General features: G+C 39.7%; 1 protein-coding gene across 2 annotated transcripts; it reads right to left on the reverse strand.

The window, feature by feature from the left end:
- Nucleotides 1–22,326: 22,326 nt before the first annotated feature.
- Nucleotides 22,327–24,519, reverse strand: LOC114273149 (uncharacterized). Of its 2 annotated transcripts, XR_014356271.1 has the most exons (3): nt 24,374–24,519; nt 23,294–23,897; nt 22,327–22,570 (listed from the first exon to the last, which is right to left on the reverse strand). XR_014356271.1 is itself a non-coding variant. In XM_082907920.1 (2 exons), exons 1-2 carry the CDS (start codon nt 23,782–23,784, stop codon nt 22,567–22,569), a joined length of 486 nt encoding a protein of 161 aa, XP_082764046.1. In that variant the 5' UTR covers nt 23,785–24,511; the 3' UTR covers nt 22,327–22,566. The 2 variants fall into 2 exon arrangements, 1 of the variants encoding a protein (XP_082764046.1); XM_082907920.1 differs by having other exon boundaries at nt 23,303–24,511.

Genomic DNA, 24,519 nt, shown 5'->3' on the forward strand with positions numbered 1-24,519 from the left:
TAGTATGGCAAGCATGCAATATTAGACATACAAGGCACAAATGTGATGTAAACATGGACGCTTTGAGCAATAGAATCATCATGCTACAACAACATGCGACGCAACCATGCATCAATCACGAAGCAATCATGCAAAGATGGCTTAAAATGGCAAAGGGGCAGACCCTCACCCTCCTTAAAACAGTGGCCAAAAGTGTCCAATAGATGGACCAATGTTCATGCCAACATGCAAGCTAAAAGTCCTATGGTTAAGGCACAAAAAGGAAACATTTCACTCTCATCAACATGACCACTCATGGCAAGATCAAAACAAAGTAAAAACAGAATTTTTGCATGCAAAATGGGACCCCAAAAACTCCTAATATGGCAGCTAAAGCATCTCCCATGAAACATGTGCACTAAGGCTCATTCCTAGGCATAAGAGGACACATCCTCAAGGCATTAAAGAGGCCATGCACGCACACATATAAGCATGATTCTTGGACTAAAACATGGTCCTTAGATGATGTTAAATCATGAGGGTAATCACAAACATACATGCTAGAAGTCAATATGCTCAAAGCTTTCAAGCCAAAATACAAAGCAACCCTAACAAACATGTCAAGCATGATCAAATGGATAACCTCCAAACTTTAAGCATGGAAAAACAATACCAAAAGCTTCATGGGACCAAGCCAACATACACAAGAATCATGGCCTAATCATGATATGTACTTCTAAGCAAAGTAGAGCAATACAAAGCAAGTATTACAAGCATGCAAGGAGGCATAAATCCGGCCAAAAACAGAGGTTGCATATGACCTAAAATACCCAAAAAAAATCTGAAATGAGGCCAAGGATCATCAAGCACACATGCTACCCTTTTGAGCCACAACTCAAGGAAACAAAACCAAGAAGGGAGAGGGGTGTCCCTCCCCTATGCAAGACTTCAAACCATCCTTTTTTGACACTAAAATACACTGATTTTCAGTGGTCAAAAGACCAAAACACTGAAGTAAACAAAACCTTATGAAAGGAGCGCCAAAATGGGTCAAACAAGGCTTAGAAGGGAGAGTTTGCACTCAAACCACAAAATGACCTTAATGAAAGTGCTAAAGCAGGAAAATACAAGCCCTTTTTATGTTATACACAAGAGCTAAAACAGCAAGCTAGATAGGTAAAAAACTATTGCAAGTTTGGGGAATATAAATCAAGATGCTCACCCTTGAAGAACCTTTGAAGAACAAATGGTCTAGCCTCCTTCTTTGGATCAAAACCAGTCCAAAACTCAAGAAACAACTCCTCCAAGTCCCTCAATCTCGGAGTAAGGTGAAATGGTGTGTGTAATGGTGCAAAAGTAAGGTAAAAACCACATTTTGAGCTAAGAAACACACACAAAGGAGGAGAGAGGGGGAGGTATAGAGATAATATGTATCTATATCTCAAAGGTCTGGTTTTTGGTTGCAAGAAGCTAACCTAGATCAAAGAGGAAGACGCTCCTCTTATAAGACTCCCTCTTGCAAAGCTTATTCAACAAGCTTGGCTAGAGGGAAATCCCTCCATACACGTGTATGGAGGGGGGAAGAGTTGGTGCCAGCTATCACAGCTGGCACAAAATATCTCCATAAAGTGGATGAACAGTGGTCGGCTGCACAAAAATGCCATTTCGGCAAAAAACAGTGCCGACCGGCAACAATCTATGCCGACCGGCAATAAAATGTGCCGACCGGCAAACAAAAGTGCCGATGGCAGAAAAAGACCATCCGGTGGCCTCCAGCCACTGCCGGTGGTCTGTGGGGATGCCTCATAAGGCATTCCCTGCCCTTCCCAGGCAAAACACAAGTGTTCGGTGCAAAACCAGACACTAAACGGTCAAGTTTGGAGATCCTGAGGCAGGGCGCGCGAGCCAAGACCTCCGGGAACTCCAAACGAACACGATCACGATCACGGATGATCACCGAGTGTTCAAACGGTGACGTCCAAGTCTTGAGGACGGTCAAAAATGGGGTGTCTACAGTTAGTCTGGGAATTAATCCTAAATTACTCATGACTCCCATATATCGGCTATTAATATGACAAAAATGAGCATGCCAAAAATTCATAGAAGACAGCATGTAAACAGAAACATGTGCTTTCTTATTCTCAACATTTAATTTCAACATTTCATCACAGACATACCTTTTCCCCACAAATATGCCTTTTTTAGTAATTACATATTGGTCAGATTCAATAGTCTGCTTAAAACCAGCTTTGTTGAGCAAATAACTTGACATTAAGTTTTTTCTCATGGACGGTGTGTATAACACCTCTTTTAAGACAAGCACACGTCCAGAGGTAAAATTCAGCTCAACATCCCCATACCCGAGCACCTTGGTTAAACTGGAGTCACCAAGCATAACAGTCCTCTCCTTATTAAAAGGAGTGAAATCTTTGAACCAATCTTTATCATAGCAGACATGCCTATTGGCACCAGAGTCTGCCCACCACCCTTCCACAGATTGAACCATAAAAATATTTGTAATCATAGTCACAAATGGTTCCTCGGTAACATTAGCCTGTGGTCGAGACTGTTGTTTCTGAAATTTACAAGTTCGAGCAATATGTCCACTTTTGCCACACACAAAACATGTTATATTTGTCAGATCTTGTGAAGGGGGTTCTTGGTTCCATTTCTTTTACCTCGGGTAATTTTTATTTTGTGGCCTTCTAGTATTTTTTCAAATTTTCTTAACTGGCTTCAAATGACTATTTTTATGAAATCGACCTTTAGGTAAAGTATTTCCAGAAGTTAAATTTACCTTTGTAGTGGAATGCTCTTGTGTCATAAGCGCATCTTGTCCTCGTGCTTCTTCCTCCACCCGAATCCGTGTGATTAGAGTCTCCAATGATGTCTCTTTTTGCTTGTGGTGCATTGACTTCTGGAACTCCCTCTAAGATGATGGAAGTTTGTCAACAATACCTGCTATAACAAGATTATCTCCAATTTTGACGCCTTCGGATATAATTTCAGTCACTAGCATTTGAAAATCTTGAACTTGCTCCACCATTGATTTTCCATCTATCATTTGATAGCAGAAAAAATGGCTTGCAGCATATTTTTTAACGCCTGCCTCTTTAGTGTCATATTTGTTCTGCAAGGCTTTCCAAATTTTCTTGGTAGTGGTGTAAGTAGTATCATAATAATCATAAAATTGATTTGAAAGACAATTCAAAAGATAGTATCGACATTTATACTCATCTGTATTGTATTTCTCGATTTTTTCAAGATGAGCAGCATACTCCTCGTCGGTTATCTCTTCATTGGGGACTTTGATTGAATTTTTCTCGGTCAGGATATAGGCCACCTTGAGGAGACTGAGGTAGAAAAACACTTTGCCTTTCTATCTCTTGAAATGGGCTCCCTTGAACCGGAAGGGCTTGTTGAGATCGCCGGTATTCTCGTTGGGCTTCTCTAGTACTGGCTCCATGACTTTTTGCTGATTGAATCTCCTTAAAATTGTTGGTGATAATTACATATAAAACATCAGAAAATACAAATAATAAAAGTTACAATAACTACTATAAGGGCTGAGGCGCGGGAAACTCGCTCTCTTTAAGGAGATTCAAGCCCTCTGCGGTTGGGCAAAGTCTCACACCGGTGCAGCAGAAAAAACGTTGACTTGTCCCCCCAGGATACAACAGGCCGACTAAGTCGTATGGTTAACCAATATTGCACAATTGGTTGAACCTAAAGCTTTATCATATACACCCTTTTTATTTGCCTGATAATCTCACATAAAGCATAACAAAGCAACAAAACTTCTTCTCATATCACCCAGCATAGGAGATTAGCCCAATATATAAAATTGAAAACTTGTTAGGCAAGGTTCTTGATGGATAAGTTAACTAGAGACTTGACCAAGACTTGGTGTGGATAAGAATTAGTTGGAGACTTGACCAAGACTTGTAGGACTTGAATGGTGAGCAAACTTGGTAGAAAAGAAAAGAAAAACAACCTATAACACATTATAATATTAAAATATCTGCTAACAAAGCATAAAATAATAAAATATTTATAATTTTTTTACATATTTTATAAAGACTTTTACAAATGATAAAATACTTTTTATATATATCTAAGCACTTTTTATATATATTAAGAGTAATGACAATCTGTTGGCTTTTTGGCTTTCGAAGGTTACTTTTGTAATTATGAGCGTGCCAGCAAGGATCAATCAGTCCTTACAGAATTATAATTGCCAAACAATTATTCAGACGATTGTGTTATGGTTCTTTCGGCCTCACTAAAGAGGACTTTTACTGGTGGCTTACTAGTAATTTGACTTCAAAGAACTTGAGCATAAGAACAGTTAAATAAACTGAAGCATTTCATTAGTATGAAAAAACTTACAATGATCTTAGTTCCGTAGAGAATTACAGCGGCAATATACTTCGAAAACTACTCCTACAAATGAAGTGCAGCGCAGAAACTTAAAGTACAAAAACATAAAGGACAGGAAATAACACTGGAATATGTAAAGTAATTCTTTTGATCGTCCTCCTCTTTTCTTTGAGATCCTTCCTGCTATTTATACTTTCCGAAGATAACCATCGAATTGTACTTCAAACTGTCGAACTGCTCCTCCGTAATTGCTGATCATGCTACCTTATAAGTAGCTCCACTACGCCTTTACTTGCAGTTAGGCTTCCCTCTTATATTCGAATTTGAATGTGAGCAACCGTTGAAGCCACGTCACTGTACGTCTCTTTGTTGATCCGTTACTACTCAGATCTTATAACAACCAATATTAATTGCCACGTGTATGATCAGGATCGAAGACCTACCTGGTATCTCCATATTACCCTCACTTTGTCACGTGTCGAATTGTCATTGGCTTAGTACAAAATGTATAGCCAACATTACCCCCCGCACTAATATACCCAAGACTTGGTGATATTAGTGGATCAGAGTCCCTTTTCCCACGTCTTAGAACGTGCATGGGTTTTGCATCTCCCTAGAAATGCAACTGTCTCACACCATCTGTATTAATACTCTCGTCTTGATCCTTTAAGTACTCTCACTGTCTTATTATTCGAACAGACTGATACATTTCATGGCCAAATTAATTCTTTCCTCCAATGATGAAGCATACGAAGAGTCATATGTCAATGCCATTCCTCGTCGAAAGCATGCATTTATTAGCCACCTTTACCCACCTTTCTATATTCAGGTCATGGACGTCTTTGCAAATTACCGACCTTTGGATTACAAACACATTGCTCTTAATCCTTCGATTCAGAAGGCTACAAACAAAGACATAAGAATTTTCCCCTCTGACCTACCTTTACAGTTCGAACAATCTGCTCTCAAACCTCTGATTCGTAAAATTGCAAACATGGATTTGAGCAACTCTTCTTCGCAAATTTTTGTATGGGATAAAGCTGCAACTTCTTCTTCTTCTGGAGGTTCTGACTGGACAAGCTGGTCAGTACCTGAGACTTATGATTTAAAGGAGCGAATCAACCACCATTTTGTTGAGTTCACTGATCCTTTAGAGTTTCCTTCCTATGCTCGAAGTTCAGTTGTTTATCCTTATGTACCCATTGACCATCGGCGTAGTCTGGAGGAGAATCTTCTTGTAGCATGGTATACATCTTCCATGCCTACAAAGATAGTGCACTCTGCTCCTCGCCCAGAAGAAGCACAAGGGTATAACCCATCATTCTTAGCCCAGAAGGCGAAAATCTGTTCTTCTGACTGGCTTGATTATATTAATGCCTTTGTTCCTTCTGCTCTCGTATCATCCTCGAAAACAGAAGAGTCCACACCTTCTTCTACGTCTCCCGAAATTGATTCTCCCCTACCAATTCTTTCCTGGGCAGAAAAATTAAAGATTGCCCTATCCACGGAGAATGTCTTTCCACCCTATAAACCTCTGCCTTCTCCTACCCCAGCTGAGCGAAAACAGGCTCAACTTCTGCTTGCAGCCTTCTCTCATTTGCCCTTTAATGTCCTCGAGGACGAAGTCCCTCTCAAGAACCTTCGATGGGCTTGTGACATCATGACTAGGGGCCATGCCCTTAATCCCCTTTGCTCAGGCAAAACTTCATATGTTTCTGGACTAACTTCCATTGCTTCTCCACTGGCATCGCAATTCCATGGCTACTACACAATCTTTAGACCAGCTTTCGTCCCTTCGAATTCATGCTCAGTACGAAGCAGAGAACTTTATTGAAGAATTCAATGATTTCAAGAATAAAGATTCTGCGTATTGGGATGACTTAGACATTGATGAATTGGAACAAGGGTTAAGAGAGGTGGCCTTCGAAATAAAGGCTGAAGAGCTCTACTATGAAGTGAGAGCACATCAACTTATGCAGCCGATGCTAGAAAATTTAGAAGATAGAATAAGGAAAGAACAAAAGTTTATTGATCATTGTTGGACTAAATTTCATGATCTTGTTATTTATTCCATTCTTTATTTTTATGAGCTCGAGTTTATACCGAGATAGGGTCAGCTGATGTAATCGCTCTGATCTTAATATAAACAAAAATTGTCTTTGTTTGACCCTGTCTTCAATTGTATTTTTACTTGTGTTTTAAAAGTCAACTCAGAGCTTCGAACTTCGAACAATTTCATCCTTTGAATCTGGACTTAATTGTTTTAAATAAAACACTAAATGAGCCAATTGTAACCTTTCCAATTTGTGGAATAGAGTTTTGGCTAATTTTCAATTGGAAACAGTGCTTCGAATCTAGCAATCCTACATTCAAAACCTGTTTTGACCATAGTCAACATCTAGTCACTGCCATTATTGCTTTTGATGTTTCGAACACCAAATCCCATCCTTCAAGAAACTCAAGTTTTGCTTCGAAGGACATTACCTTTGTTAAAGAAATTCAAGTTTTGCTTCGAAAGACATTATCTTTGTAAAAAACTCTAAAAACAGGTCTTTAAGCCCTTTTAAAATAAATACTCGAGTATTTTTATTTTTTGGGTAGGGCAACCCACTTCGAAGCTGGCTTCTCTGTTTTCGAAGCCGTTTGACTCGGCTTCGAAGCAAAATATCTTACTTCGAAGCTAACCTTAACAACCGGGCTTTGTTTTTCCCTCCAAAAGCACCAATGTTGAAGGAGACTTTTGTACTCGTACTTTTAATACTTAACAGCTCATGTGATATATTTTCAAATACGAGGGCTTTAAAAACCCTTTCGTTTTGTATTCTGAAATCATCTGCTCTTCTAATCGCACAAACCCCTCTTATTACCGATCGTCAGCTTCTCTCTACTTCCTTTCCCGAAGAAAAGCATACCGTCAATGGCTTCTCCTTCAGTATCAGTCGTAGAGCGTATGAGCCCATCTGTGGCCCTGAAGAGGATTATTGATGCGGAATGCGAAAAGTACAAAGCTGGGGAGAAGAGCGCTATTGATGGACGCATCTTTGTCCCTCGTCGCCATGTGCAGTCAGACTATGTGCTCGGACCCATATTCAAAGAGGTCCTCACTGAACTCCCAGCCCTGTATCCCCGACTGGAAAACCAATGTCTTCTCTATGAAGGTGGTCTTGATTGGAGGAACTGGAGGGTAAATCGCCCCCACCGATGCTGGCCCACGGTGAGACCAGAGTGGCAAGAGTGGTATGATCGGGTTATTCCTGCTAGGACCCTGGACCTTCAAGAACTCTGCCTTCTCGATGCTCTCAGACTGTCTAGGGTAACTATTTCAGAAGACCCTTTCCTTGTTCCCGCTGCTCTATGTTTTTGGAATCCTGTCTTTAACTTTTTCTAATTTAGATGTGGGATGATGGCCCCTACTGTTCTTGATATTTGCCATTTACTGGGACTATCTCCTATTGGCACTCCTTTTGGACCAGATTATCCTGATTTAGCAGTCCCTTTCTCTCTCCCCTCCCTTAACTCATCTTATAGTGATTTCGCTAGGGCTGAGAATAAAAGACAGGGCCCTGTGACTGATAGGGAATTTTTTTCTTTCTTATTGTATTGGCTTTGTAAATTCCTTTTTTGCACTTCCTCTCAGAGAATTATGCCTGAATTTGCCCCTCTTACCAAAGCCTTTGTTTTACAGAAAAAGGTGGTCTTAGCCCCACATGTTCTAGGGCACGTATATAGAGTCTGCTCCATTTTTTGTGAGAAACCCTTAGATGCTAATCAAGGGGGGCCATTCTGGATCCTTCAGTTTTGGCTTTTCGCCTATTTTACTGAATTACAATCCAAATGCCTTAAATTTTCCGAGCCAAACCCTCTTACTCATGGCATAAGGATAGCCAATGCTTCACTTTACCCTTCTACCTTTGCTTTTTTACTTCTCTTTCTTTCACCAGCTTCCAGCCTCCCTTCCTATTTACCGCTTTCGTCCCTTCGAACCTTCCATTGGTCCATCTTGGTTGAGGAATTTTCTAAGTGACCAGTCCTGTACTTCACTTATTCACCAGGATATATGGGCTTCCATTCTGATTCCCAGAGAGTTATTCATCTGGACTTTGAACCCGAAGGCCTACAAATGCATTGCCGAACCTTACTGTCCAGCTCAGTTTGCTAGACAATTTGGCCTCACACAAGGAGTCCCAATACCTCTCTGTAGCAATACAAATCTCAGCCTTACCAGAAGGGATTTGAAAGTTAGGAAATCTAGGCTAGAAGAGGCAACTTTGAAATTTGTAGATGACTTAGCCACCTTTGAATACACCCCTTTCATTCCTCAAGGTACCGTGTTGAAGAGGTACCAAAATTGGTAGGTGACTAACATGGAGATTTATTTGGCCATTCCACCTTTAAGCCTACTAACAGTGTTAGATGTGATCAAGCCCAAAGAAACTGGGGAGGCCACTTCTTCCACTGTTTCAGAATTAGCACATGCTGCTTCTGCTGCTTCAATTCCTCCCAGAGTCACCCGTGCTGCTTCGAAGAAAGGTATACCCTTGTCTCTTCTCCTTTTGTCTTTCATAATGCATTTTGCCTTATCTTTAATTCTTCTTTTGTGGAGGTGGTCAATCTCAAAAGAAGAGGAGCCTCTTTGAACTCGAGAAGGGAACATCCAATATTCAAGGGAAAGAAAAGGAAGAATCAGATGAAGAGGAAGAGTTATTTTTGAAAAGAAAGCAAAAGGCGATCATTTCTTCATTCGACTCGGTGACTGCCAGAGAGTCAGAAGATGAATTCATCTCTTTGGAATATGGATCGCAGCTTGAAGAACTTGAGGGAAAAGTTGAGAAAGAAATTGAGAAAAAACAGACCCTGCCAACACAGATGAAAAGGAAAAGAAAGGTGACTGTCTCTCCTTCCGATATGGTCGAAGACTCTGATTTTGAGACAATCGCCACAGCCATAGAGAAGATAAAAAAGATGTCTGCTTCCGTTCCTATCTCAGTCAAAGATACCATCCATGAAGCAGCCGTCAAGACAATAGAGCAAGAACATCCTAAAGCCATGATTGTCTTTGAGAGGGCTGAGAAGAGACGGCAGCAACAGTTTCTGAGAGATGAACCTGCTGCTGCTGACATACTACAAAGGGAAACTGTAAGAAGGCAACAGACTGCCAGAGATTACACCCTTCGCAGTTCCCCCATTATCGCCGATACTTCTGGAGCAGGTAATTTTATGCTTCTGCGATTTTTTCCTCTGTTAGCCTTTGGTATCGAGGTTTAACATTGCCTTACATTTCTTCCTCTTGCAGCGGCAACTCCTGAGTTCATCTTTCCGATGAGACCTCTCTCAGTTTCATTCGAGGTAGATCAGATGCAGGATGTAGGGACTACTCAGACCATACTTCCATTTTTAGGGTCTACATTTTCTACACTTTTCCTGAGGCCAAGCATCCCTGCACCTTTTCCTCTTGGTTTGGCCCCCTATCTTTCTTACTTGACTCTTGACTTTCCCCAGTTTACTTCTTTACCGAGTCTTGCTCCTCTCTCTCCTTCCAAGGAGACTCCAAGTGTTACCTTGTCTTTGATGAGTGCTGACAGCTCTCCAATTCGTGACTTGCCATCTTTACCTAGCTCCAGCCCTCCTTCTCTTGATTCATTGGTGACCAGGACCATGGAGACCATCAAAGATGCTCCACCCATTTCTCCTATTGCTATGCAATCTTCTGTGTCTCCCATGGCAACTCTTTCTGCTCCCCTCATGTCTACTGATGAGATTGATATTTTTGAAGCAAGATTAGCTAGTCTTTTTGACATCACTTCTACTTCTCCTACATTCGATGAGGAGACTGAGCCATTAGTTTTAGCTGATTCTTTGCTGGAAATTTTTGAGAGCTCTCCTTCCTCTAGCAGCCAACCTTCTGTGCCTTCTATAGACTTGGACACCTATCTAGACCTGCTAATTTCTTTTTCGAGGATTCCCTTCGAGGCTCTACAAAGGCCTATAATAAAAAACGGGTTTCTTCAATGCTGCAAACTTGCTGAGCAGTCTGGTATGGATGTCTCTAACCACCTATCCCAGGCAGCAGCTACCATCGATTTTTACATCAGCATCTGTCATGCTGCCAAGGCTGCAGATGAGAAATTGGTCAAAGATCAAAGTTTTGTTTCTCAAGTGCATACTGAAGTATCAACGCTTAAGGAACAACACTCCTCTGCCTCTCACTTTCGAACTCAATTGCTGGAGAGGAAAGCTCAACTCGAAGAAGAGCTTTCTGCAGTGAATCAAGCCTTACTCCGAACTGACCTCAAACTGCAAATCACCAATCAAGGACTGGCTGATCAAAAGAAAGATATGACTGCAGCTATTCAACTGTTTTCATCGTTTACCAATAGGAAATCTGTTGTACAAAAACAGCTAAAACATTGTAATGATTTTTGGGCCAACTTGTGGCACAATGTACTTGACTCTTTATAAAGCATTTCCTTGTTTACTATTTTATGTTCTTGTACTCACTGTTTATTTTATTCCCCGTGTTTCCCAAATAGTTGGAAAATAAGGTTTTAAATATCTGCCATTAATCTTTTTGGGATGCACATAACCACTCAGATCTTTCAAATGGTATGCCCCAAAAGGCAAAACTCTATGAATTTGATATGGTCCTTCCCAGTTAGGTGACCATTTGCCAAATCTATGGCTTCTAATCCCTATTGGGAGTATTGTCTTCCACACCAAATCACCTTCATCAAAGCCAATGTGTTTGACTTTCTTGTTATAATTTTTGGCTGCTTTCTTCTTCTGAAAGAGAATACTATTTAATGCCAAAATTCTAGCTTCATCTATATCTTCTAATTCCAAGCACATACTTTGATAGTACTGCTCAGGATTCAACTGGTCTTGGCATCTTACCCTTAAGGATTTAACATTGATCTCCACTGGTAACACTGCATCATGCCCATAAACTAAGGCATAAGGAGTGACTCCTGTGCTTGACCTTGGGGAAGTTTTATAAGCCTACAATACATCTAACAATAAGTTGTGCCAATCTCTCGGATTATCTTCCACAACCTTTTGTATTCCCTTTTTTAAGCACTTGTTAGATGACTCAGCGTGACCATTGGCTTGTGCGTAGTATGGAGTGGAATTCACAAGGCTGATCCCGAACTCAGCCACAAAAGACTTCACCATTTCCCCATCAAAAACAGTCCCATTATCGACCGTTATCGTTTGTGGGATGCCAAATCTATGGATCAAATCTTTAATGAACCCAATAACCTTCGTCTGATCTACAGCTTTATATGGTTTGGCTTCGACCCATTTGGTGAATTAATCAGTAGCCACCAAAATAAAACAATGATGCTTCGAAGAGGAAGGGTGTATTTTCCCCATCATATCCATGGCCCATCATCTAAATGGCCAAGGCTTTACTACTGCATGTAGATCAGTTATGGGCACATGCCTTATTGTACCATGCTTTTGACATGCTTGGCAGCCCTTTGCATATTCTATGCAATCTTTAAGAATAGTCGGCCAATAATAGGAATGTCTTCGAAGCAGCCATCTCATTTTTACACCAGGCTGATGTGCACCACAGATACCTTCGTGAACTTCAGCCATAGCTATTAATGCTTCTTTTGGCCCTAAACATTCTAACAATAGGCCATCTCCCCCTCTTTTGTAGAGATCATTGTTGTATATGATATATTGCACAGATTGCAATTTAACTCTTCTGCTGGCTTTCGAGGATGGACCAGCCAAGTATTGTATTATTGGATGCCTCCAATCCTGTTCTTGCAGATCATTATAGTTGATTTCCAGGACCATGTTCCTCTTACTTAAAGGAGGTATAGGTTTTTGGTATGTCGTTTGGCTTACATCCCAATGGGTACCATCTTTACTCTTGAAATTCGAAGCTTTCTGCGCCACATCGTTAGCTCTATTATTTAAGAATCTCGGGACATAAGTTACATTTACTATTTCAAATTAAGAGAGCAAATGTAATGCGACGACATAATATGGCAGCATACTTATACTTTGACATTTGAAAATCCCTTTTACTTGGTTAACGACCAATTGGGAATCTCCAAATATGTCAACTGCATGTACTTGTAATCCAATAAGAATTTCCAATCCTACTATCAAAGCTTCATATTCAGCTTGATTATTAGAACAAGCAGTTTCATCTATTCTGAAACCATGTGTGGTTTCAATTCCTTGTGGTGACTTGATTACTATACCAATTCCAATTAGGCCATTGGCTTTCGATCCATCGAACCACATTTGCCATGGCTCGACACTAGCCATACTGAGTTCCATTATTTCTTGACTCTCTGTTTGAGATGGATGGTCTGCCAAAAAATTGGCTAAAACTTGTCCTTTCACTGCCCTTTGGGGCACATATTCTAAGTGAAATTCTGACAGGGCTAATACCCATTTGCCAATTCTTCCCCTCAACATAGGTCTAGATAACATGTATTTAACCAAATCTGTGGTTGCAATTACCAAGACAGTTGTAGGCAAAAGGTAATATCTTAATTTCATTACAGCAAAATACAATGCAAGGCAAAGCTTTTCTACAGCTGAATATTTACATTCGCAAGAATTTAAAAACCTACTAAGGTAATAAACAGCTTGCTCCTTGCCTTCCTCATTGTCTTGGGCCAAAAAAGCTCCCAATGAATCTTCTGCTGCGGCTATGTACAACTTCAAAGGCTTAACGCCATTTGGTGGCATCAGTACCGGAGGGTTGGCCAAGTAGGCTTTGATTCCATCGAAAGCACTTTGATGCTCCGTTGTCCACACAAATTCCTCTTCATCTTTCAGCCTTAATAAAGAAGAAAAAATTTTAGTTTTCCCTGCAGTGTTAGAAATGAATCTTCGAAGAAAATTAACCTGACCAAGGAACTTTTGTAATTCTTTCTTACTTGATGGAGGTCTGGCTTCAATGATGGCTTTGGCTTTATTCTGGTCGATCTGTATTCCTTTATTGTGTACTACATAGCCCAAGAAGTTTCCAGATGATACGCCAAAAGCACACTTAAGAGGATTAAGCTTCAATTTGAACCTTCTCATTCTTTCAAAGGCTGCCTCTAAGTGAAACAAATGTTCCTCCATGGATTGGGATTTAACCACAATGTCATCAATATAACATTCCAAATACCCACCAATAAGGTCATGAAAGATAGTGTTCATAGCCCTCTGATATGTGGCCCCAGCATTCTTCAGGCCAAACGGCATTTTAACCCATTCGAAGGTCCCAATATTCCCAGGGCACCTAAATGCTGTCTTGTGAACATCTTCCTCCGCAATGCAGATTTGGTTATAGCCTGAGTGTCCATCCATCATTGATAAAATGTGATGTCCTGTTGAGCTATCTACCAACAAATCTACTATAGGCATAGGATATTCATCTTTTGGAGTTGCCAGATTTAAGTTTCTAAAATCAATGCATACTCTCATTTTGCCATTTTTCTTGACTACAGGTACAATATTAGATAGCCACTCAACATACCTGGCTGTTCTGATAAAGCCTGCCTTGAGTAGTCTAAGAATTTCTTCCTTGACTTTCTGGATCGCCTCTGAACCCATTCTTCTTGGTTTTTGTTTGTATGGCTTGAAGTTAGGCTTCATGGGAAGCCTATGTTCCACTAATGACCTATCCAATCCTGGTAGTTCATTGTATGACCATGCAAAACAATCTTTATATCTTCTCAGAATAACCAACAACTGGTCCTTATCAGGAGAACTCAACCAAGCACTTATATAAATGGGTTGTTGTACAGAATCTTCCCCAAAATTTATTTCTTCTAAGGGGTCTTGTATCTGAGTACCTACTGGAACCCCTTCTTTGATCTTCTCTGACTTCGCAGGAATCTCCTTGCTGTGTTCTGCTTCCAGGCTCTTTGATTCCTCCTCTTTATTCTCCTCCTCATGGACAAAATCTGTCCAAAAGGATTCTTCTTCCTGTATTTCTTGGACTTTTGTTTCTATGTCCAATGCACAGTATTTATCAAAAGTTAAAACTCTGGCTTGTTGCTGCTCCCGCTTGCAGCCAATCATCATGACTTCTTCCTCCTGCTCTCGAACTTTCTGGACTATTGACTTTATATCCAATATTGAAAATTTGATTAAAGCCAAAGACCTGGCTTCTGGTGCTTCATCTTGTTGCCTATAACCAGGCATCATTGTCATCTTTAACCTCTAGCTTTTCACCAGCACTCTCCTGGACTAAATGCTTCAGGTGTGCTACTTCCTTATCAGTCGTTTCTTCGGCTGAACCATCGAATTCCATCAGTATACTGAGCGGTGCCACGCCGTCAATATACAACTTGGCTTCTGCGAAATCAGCACAGGCTACGAAAGGTTGAGGATCTGCATTAATTTCCTCCGTCTTCCTATTGCCTAGAGCTATTATCATTTTTTGATGCAAAGAGGAAGACACACATTTATTAGTGTGGATCCAATCTCTACCAAGTAAAGCATTGTACTTCGCATTGCTATCGATGACGAAAAACGCCGTCATGCAGTCCTTGGTTCCCACACTCAAGTTGATGGGTAGAATTCCCTGGGCCATCTGCTTGTCTCGGGCAAAACCAGCAATGGTTGTACTGGTTGGGATCAACCTGGGATTCCTCTTTCCTAATTTCTTCAAGGAGGATTTCGGTAATACGTTCACCGCCGCTCCATTATCCACTAAGACTCGGTTTAATTGAACCCCATCGAAGAAGGCCTTAATGTACAAAGGCTTAACATGCTGCGTCATGGAATTCGAGGGATATTCGAATGGATATGAGAGGTTAATGCTTACCACTTCCTCGCTCTCATATTCAGCTTCCATTGGGGTAACCATTTCGAAATTATCTTGCACCATACTCGCTTGTGAATCTTCACTAGAGATCGGAATTGGATCAGCTTCCTGCCCCTCTTGATTCTCATCTCCAGCTTGGAATTCCTGTGGTAGTATGTGTACCATGTTCACTGATACCGGGGGAAACGAGCCAAACTGGATGGCTGGCTGTACCTGTTTCCCCTCTTGGTCACCTTGGTCAATTTCTTCAGAAACATCCTGCATGATGCATTCTGGTATTTCATTGCTAACGGGTCCCTTCGAATGATTTTCCTCAGCTGGCTTTCCAACCAGAAATGTTTGCTCAGCCATGAAGGCTTCGAACATTTCTTCTTCCACCATTTCTTTCTTCTGGCTTACGCCACTATCTTCTTCCGTTTCGCTACCACTCTCCATCAGAGCTTTCTCCATCCCTGCTAGACTTTCCTTCTCTCTGGCCTTTAGTTCAGAATGAACCTTGGCCAACTGTTCTCTGCTGCGGTCCACCTCGTTTTGTATAACTGGTTTCGAATTATGGTCTGACTTTCGATTCTTCTTTTCTCCTATCTGGATCATCGAAGAACTCTCTCCACTTTCTTTCAGGTCTCTCTGGTATTGGGTGTACCTACGCTGAATTTTTCTCCTTTGTGATCTGGAAATAACGGGGACCATATCTGGTTCCCTCGTTCTTGGGTGTTTCAGCAATACCCAGTTATTGGGGGCCACCAAAGGAGGCTTAACCATCCTACTTTGATTTCCAAAATTCCTTTGGGAAGGCATTTCCCTAGGTTTGTTTTGCATCACAAACCAATCTGGGACTCCAGGTACCCACGAACTTACTGACCCAGACGTTGAACCGCCTCTTTCTTCTTTCGAGGTCACCTTCGAGGCTGGCTGTGAAGACAATTGTTTGGCCCTGTCTCCAAGCTTTGAGCCTGATTCAGGTTCTCGGTGATGGTGATCATTTTCTGTCCTTCGTGAAGCTGGCCCAAGGGACCAATTCCTGGCTTTGATACCAAAACCTGAACTCTTCTCCAGCCTTCTTTCAGAATGACTACTCTCCAACCTGTAATAGTTAGGAGATCTGGACTCATAGAAGGGCCTCTTGCCTTTAGCATACATTCTACCAACTACAGGTTCAACCACTAATGGCTGCTGCCTAACATTAGCTGGATACGGCCTTTTGTTATAAGCATTGGTTGGTTTGGGACGCCTCTGCACAGCCCTGTAATACTGCTTCCCATCGACTGGAAGGCCCTTCAACCACTTATAACTCAGTCTGCACCTGGGACACATTCGTTGCATTACGGCTGCCTCTAGGGAGTCATCATCCAGTGCTTCTTCATCAGAGTCTTCCCTCTGATGTGGGAAATCTCGTCCCATGGCTGGTGGACTTCTAAGGTCTTTTTTAGTTGCTGTCTGGTTGGCCACATGCATCTGTACATTGACTTCCTCCAATTCTTTCAGAGACAAGTTCTGAAAGTCTGACATAATGACATTGGCTGCCACCTCTCCAATTTCTGGAAATGGATTGCTATCGATCCCCATGGCCTTTTCAGCTTTGGCTGGGAACTTCAAACTCCCCTTCCGAATTTGTTCTTGGATCCTGTCTCGAAAAACAACACAGTTTTTAGTCGAGTGAGACCAAGAATTATGCCATTTGCAATATATTTTTCCTTTAAGTTCATCAAGAGATGGAATTTTAACACCCTTTGGTAACTTAAGGAAGTTGGCCGCAAGAAAATGATCAAAAATGTCATCTGCCTTAGTTAAATCGAAAGAATATTTCCTGTGGAGATCTTTCTTTTTAAACTGCTGGTCAATTGTTGTATCTTTATGGATTAATGCTTCACAGATCATAGGCTCTTTTCCCACAATCTCTGCTGCATCAATCTCATAATTAGGATCTTTGTAGTATGTCCTATATGATGCATTATTTCGATCCTGTTCCTCTTCTAATAATGCTTCATATCTAGATACTTTATAAGTCAGTTCCACTAAATCTCTAAACTCTGTTGAATCAAACTTCTTTCGAAGCCTGAACTCTAGGCCATTCTGGGTCAATCTTACAAATTCAGTTTCTGGCAAGATTACTCTACATTTATTTCGAGCCCTCTTAAATCTGGAAATAAACTGAGTAGCTTTCTCTTCAGGCCTTTGACTCAATCTGGCCAAGTCTGCCATGGAAACTTCTGGCTCTGATTGGAAGAACTGGGCATGAAATGCCTCTTCCATTTGCTGCCAAGTCTGGATGGAGCCAGGTGGAAGGTTAATATACCATACAAATGCTCCTCCGGTTAGAGAATTTGGGAATAGTCTCAACTTTATATAGTCATGATTGGTAAATTCACCACATTGAGCGGCAAACCTAGCAATATGTTCTACTGTGGATTGGTTTCCGTTTCCATGAAAGAGGACAAAATCTGGTATCCTGAAACCTCTTGGATATTCATGTACCCTATCGACCCATTCTGGGTATGGTTTTCTATACACAGGGGTCTGGACCCCCCGAGCCATTGGTCCACACAACTCCCTAACTATCTCAGTGATCTGGTCCCTAGGGACCATATTTTGCGCCTGCTGAACCACCATTGGGGGAACAAACACAGGATTTGGTGGACAACCTTGTGCTTGTGGTCCTCTTGGTCCATAAGGTGGTACATTTGGGACTGGCTGTCCCTGTGGTAGAGGGTGCTGTTGGGGGTGTAGGTAACCTCTTTGAGCCTGTCCTGTGAAAGGACCCACGAAAGGTGCTGGAACAGGTATTGTATCCCTTCCACTTGTAGGAAAACCTTCCAACCCCCCGGGTATAAATTCAAATAAGGGATTATTGTACCCCCTGGTGCCAGGTATGGCTTCGAATGTGGGATTTGGAATTATTCTTATGCCATTTTCTTGTACCGGGCCAGATCCACCAATTTGCATGGCTTCACTGTTGAACATTGAGGCATTCTGGCCTGCTACAGGCCTTGAAATGGGTTCGTACCAAGATTGAGGTGGTAATCTTTCATGAATCTGATTACTGGTTTGACCATTAGAATGTCCATTAGCTTGCATAGGCTGTTTGTCTCTAGCCAATCTTTGCTGAGGGACATTCACCTCCTCTATGTGTCTTACATTCGTTGGTTGGTGGTTATTCATTCGATCCAAAAAGGATACTGCCCACCTTTCCATTGTGTTTATTAATTGCTGTCCCATGGCATCTACCAAGCCGCCCCACGGATTGACTGGCTGAGTAGATGGGACACTGGATGGTCCAATTCCTTGGTCTCGTCCATTATTACGAACAAATGGTATTTGCTCTGAAGTATTGGTCTGTTCGACCATGGGTTCTGATAGGATAGGAGTCTCCACAGGATGTGTTATCACATTATCCTCTGGATTGGATGTCTCCACTTCCCCTTCCACGCCTTCTTCCAAACGTTCATTTTCTCCTTGTCTCCTACGTCTAGCCATTTTTTAAAAGGTCCCACCGGGCGTGCCAAAAATATATGTTGGCTTTTTGGCGTTCGAAGGTTACTTTTGTAATTATGAGCGTGCCAGCAAGGATCAATCAGTCCTTATAGAATTATAATTGCCAAACAATTATTCAGACGATTGTGTTATGGTTCTTTCGGCCTCACTAAAGAGGACTTTTACTGGTGGCTTACTAGTAATTTGACTTCAAAGAACTTGAGCATAAGAACAGTTAAATAAACTGAAGCATTTCATTAGTATGAAAAAACTTACAATGATCTTAGTTCCGTAGAGAATTACAGCGGCAATATACTTCGAAAACTACTCCTACAAATGAAGTGCAGCGCAGAAACTTAAAGTACAAAAACATAAAGGACAGGAAATAATACTGGAATATGTAAAGTAATTCTTTTGATCGTCCTCCTCTTTTCTCTGAGATCCTTCCTGCTATTTATACTTTCCGAAGATAACCATCGAATTGTACTTCAAACCGTCGAACTGCTCCTCCGTAATTGCTGATCATGCTACCTTATAAGTAGCTCCACTACGCCTTTACTTGCAGTTAGGCTTCCCTCTTATATTCGAATTTGAATGTGGCAACCGTTGAAGCCACGTCATTGTACGTATCTTTGTTGATCCGCTACTACTAAGATCTTATAACAACCAATATTAATTGTCACGTGTATGATCAGGATCGAAGACCTACCTGGTCTCTCCATATTACCCTCACTTTGTCACGTGTCGAATTGTCACTGGCTTAGTACAAAATGTATAGCCAACATTATCTTACCTTTTTTTCTGTATTAATTGATGGAGCTGCTACGAGTCTACGATGATAATCGTATGATGATATAGTTTTGTCCTATTAACTTCACTTCGATTTATTTAATTATGATTATAGAAATTAAAAATTGAGAGATTAAAATAAAATGTTGATAAAAATGAAAAATTTAAAGTAAAATTTTGATAATATATATATATATATATATACAAGTGCTAATAAGGCAAGAAAATATTAAATAGGACTCACGTGTTGATCTTTATCTGCTTCAATTACAACAGATGGATAAAAGAATAACATTATGAATTTGATTAAAAATGTATAAAATTAATTATCAGTATTAAAAAAAGAGATTAAAGTGAAATTTTAATAAAATCATAAAGATGTTAAGTCCTCGTTTGGTAAATATTTTGGGGCTAAAAAAGTACAAGAAAACAAAATAGGTGACAAAATATTATATCTAAATCATAATTATTATACTTTTTCTCTCACAAAAATAAAAAAAAGTCCAAAAACAAAAACCAAATGAGGCTAAAAAAGCCAAGCTAAAAAAGTCCTACCACAAAAAAGTTGGCTATCGTAACCAATGCCAAACGAAGCTTAAGTACGATTAACTTAATTTTTCTCTTTTGTGACTTTTTTTTTTTATTTTTTTATTTTGTAATTTGTTTACTTTTTAAGTATTTCTAAATTATAAAACCGTGAAAAAATAATTGTTAAACATTTGGATAAATTACAAATACAGTCCCTGAGGTTCATTTAAAGTATAGATTATCCCTGTAATTTAAGAAATTACAAATATTCCCTTGTTAAATTTTTATTTTAAACAGAATTAACTATAAAAAAAATTCATAATTATTCTCCCATACAATAATAAAATTATCTAAATTATTAATTGAAACATATTTATAACATTATTAAAAACTGTTAATTGACTTGATAATTTATTAATAAAATGGGCGATTTGTTATGAAATTAGAAACTTCAGGGGATAAAATGTAATTTCTAAAACCATAAAGGACGATTTATATTTTAATCAAACCTATAGATGTATTTGTAATTTACCCTAAATATTTTATTTTTACTTTGACTACTTCTAAATTAGGGCTTTAAAAAAACTAAAAATGATTAAATTTGGAAAAAAATTAACTAAAAATATAAAGAGGGAATAAGCAAAAGAGTCAAATTTATGTGGATGCCATTTGGAAAGAAGTCATATAAATGTATGGTAAAATTTTTAGTAAAATATTTGAGATATCTAACATTTTTGTTTAATACCAAAAAGCTCACTTTAATCACTTTAGAAAATCATTAGAAATGTCCAAGAGTTAAAAATGTGCCAAACAAATTAATTTTTTAATAAAGCTTATTTTTAGCCTCTAATCTAGTTTTTTAGTTAACTCTCAAAGAATAAAGAAGACCTCTCAAAATCTCTGCAAAAGGTACCCAAAAAAAATAAAAATTAGTGTTAAACAGAATGAACATAGAGCAAAGATATGAAGCATGACTCCACCACTTCATGAATAAAAATATGATGATGTTCCAACAAAAATATACGGACAAAAATATATGATTACGATCTTAGAATGCCAATTGCAAGTAGGGATGGCAATTTGAACTCGGCCCGACGGGAACCCGATCCTCCGACCCCGATTTGAATGGTTTTTCTCCGAAAAATACCCCCGCGGGGACGGGGATGGTATTCGAAATTAAATCTCCGTTCAGTTTCAGACCGGGGACGGGGATCAGTGTTCAAGCCCCAGCCCCGGCCCGTCCCCGTCCCCGTCCCCGAATTTTTCCCGAAGTAAAATTACCATTTTACCCCCTTATATATATATATATATATATAAATCAACCATTTTCCCCAAACACAACACAGTAGCAGCACCACTTCTCTCATCACCGACTCTGTCGTCTCTCTCTCTCTCTCTCTCTAAAACGCTCTCTGCCGATCTCTTCTCTCTCTCATCGAGTCAAAACCCTAAAACAAAACCCTCTCTGTTGCCACCACCGTGGTCTTCCTCCGAGAGCAGTACAAGCCCTCTGGATGCGATTCACCAAACCGATCAAGTTCACCATGGTGGCCATCTTCTCCAAACCCCAGCAGATCTCAGTTCAAAACCCTAGAAACTTCAACACGAAGAGCCACTCTCTTCTCTTTTCTCCTCTCTCCCTCTCGGTCTCACGCTTTCTCTCTCAGATTTGATCACACCCCGTGAATCACCAACAGATCTTGAATCACCACATCACCGATCGCCAACAGATCGTGAATCACTCTCGGAATCAGATCGTGAATCAGCCCTTAGATCATGATTCATGGAGTGAACCGTGAAGCTCTCTCTCTCTCTCTCTCTATATATATATATATGTATATTTTTAGATGATGAACTTGTTGATGATGAAATTTTCTGAAAATTTCTGAAATGTTTTTGAAATTTTTTTTGTTTCAGATTTGTTTTTAGATGATGAACTTGTTGTTGTTGTTGATGATGAGTTGTATTTTCTGAAACTTTTTTCAAATGATGAACTACTTGTTGTTGATGATGAAATTTTTTGAAAATTTCTGAAACTTTTTTGAATTTTTTTTTTTTTTTTTTTTTTTCAGATCTGTTTTTAGATGATGAACTTGTTGTTGTTGTTGTTATTGTTGATGATGAGTTATATTTTCAGAAACTTTTTTTAGATGATGAACTTCTTGTTGTTGATGATGAAATTTTCTGAAATTTTTTTTAGCCGGGGAATGCTCGGGGTCGGGAAAACCCGATCCCCGTTGGGGGCGGGGGTGGGGGTAGTGACAGATTCCCCGTCGGGGATCAGGGCCGGGGAAAATTTGAGCATCGGGGATTGGGGACGGGGAGTGGGATCCCCGACCCCGCCCCGCCCCGCCCCGTTGCCATTCCTAATTGCAAGCGACATTACAATATGCTGCAAAAATAATAATAATAAAAACAAAAAAACTTCAAATTCAGTAATTGTTTTCCTCCTACAAATGATATTTCCACTGAACATAATTCAAAACAATATAAACTCATTTCATCTGACGTGCCTCAAAAAGATCAGAATATCAGAGGTAGTTCCATCTGGTAAGGACGAGTCATATGTTAAGTTATCCACTAGATCATGCTTTGAATCCATTGAATAGTTGAAATTATCCGACTTTGTTTTATCTGCATTTGCAATCAACAAAGTTAATGTACACAAACAACATGATAATCTATAATAAATAAGCTTAATCTAAATGCTTCTAAAAGCAAAACAGAGAGATCCATATATCAACAGATCATTTGAAAGACAAAAGAGAAATATATTATTCCAATATGTTATATAGAGCATTTGAACTTATTGTGTTCGTCAAACTTGAAACAAGCCATTTCTTTTCCTTAACAGTAGTTAGGTTAGGTCAGGTAAGGCCAATTTTCCCACCAACATATGACCTCATACCAATATTATCATTTTGGGGTTAAAGGTATGAAATTTAGTTGGAATGAAGAATCCTCCAAAGATCCATCTTCCAAGTTGGAATAGTGTGGACTCCCATGGAGTTTGGTGGTTTGGGTTTGCATCCTTTCGGTTCTTTTGCTTGTCATAATATAAAGCCATTACCACAATGAATCCAAAGATCCATCTTTCAAGCCATTACCATTTGATGCACTTGCTAATGTTTAATTATTGACCACTACCACAAAACAGTATTTAACAATGCTGACTGGTCTTCATAACATTACAGAACAATTCAACATCCAAAATCAGCAGATTAAAGGTTTAACATATACATATATTTTTTTTGATAAATAAGGGTTTAACATATAGGCAAGCAACCAAATCTAGTATATACTATGAATAAGATAAAACTAAGTAAATGTTGAAATTGAGTTGAATCAAGTCTTTACCTTTCTTACATCTTCCTCTTGCTCACTCGCCTTCTAGAAAATGCAGCATTTGGTTTGTTGAGTAAGATAAGGTTCTCCTCGTAAGTATCAACAACAAAAGGGTTTGCAGTAGTGTAAATTCCCAAATTCTTAATTTGTTGGCTTGAAGGGTCATATGAAGAAAGCATCCAACCCCCGCTTGATGTTGTTGCCACCACCAATAATACATGACCATTATTTCGGATACCTAATACACGCGTAATTCCTCCACTTATACCAATTTTGAACTGTTTATACAAAGAATCAACTACGCCGTACTCTTTCATTATCCAAATGGAACAAGACTTGATCCCAGCAGTATGTTCGTAACATAACAGAGAAAGCAATTCCCCAAATACTGAAATACCAATCTGAGTTCTCGGGCCTACAATGCTATCTGGTAACAGCATCGTTTGAAACACCTCATCAGACAAATTGAACGACAAAATCAATGGATCATTGGATTGCTTCATATTCACAGCAAAATGAACCGCCCCTTCTAAATAAACAGCGAATCGCACCGTATCACATATAGTAATCCAAACCGGCTAAGAGTTGATCGCTGTGCTAGACATTTTCCACGAGCCTGCATTAAGGGAGTAAACCTCAATGGGTGTTGTTGGCTCCTCCTTAGTTGAATAATTTTTGGCTATTCTAACCATCTTATAATCGTTATTCTGTGGATCAAATCCGAACCCATGATTAAAAGATGTCTTGATTGTAGGTTTGGCCATAGCCATGAACTTTCTAATCGATGGGTTCCAAAGCAAAAAACGATCTTGTTCGAAAAAGCAAAACAAACCTTTCGCATACCCAACTGTGATGAGATGACAACTCTTTATTGGGATTACAAATCGTTTATATACCTCAAATGATTCATTACTATCAATATAGAGTGTACAGTGCTCTGTTCTAGTATGTAAATCACAAAGACATTGCCTAACTATCATGAGGAGATTATCATAACTGCTTTTGTAGGTATTGGAAGTGAGTGAGTAATTGAGATGGGTATTGATGAAATTAGGGTTTGTGATGAGAGAGTACCAGGATTTGGAAACAGACCTGAATTGGATTAGGGTTTTGGTGGGTAGCCTCTGGAGGATTTCCACCACAATTTCGTCTGAGAGAAAGTCCGACATCGCCGTGGTTCTTCCTTCTTCTAACGCTTGAGCTCTCATTTATTTTATAAATAAAAAAATAAATTACAA

Source organism: Camellia sinensis, chromosome 15, assembly GCF_055761805.1.
Source record: "Camellia sinensis isolate YWXY chromosome 15, ASM5576180v1, whole genome shotgun sequence".
NCBI lineage: Eukaryota > Viridiplantae > Streptophyta > Magnoliopsida > Ericales > Theaceae > Camellia > Camellia sinensis.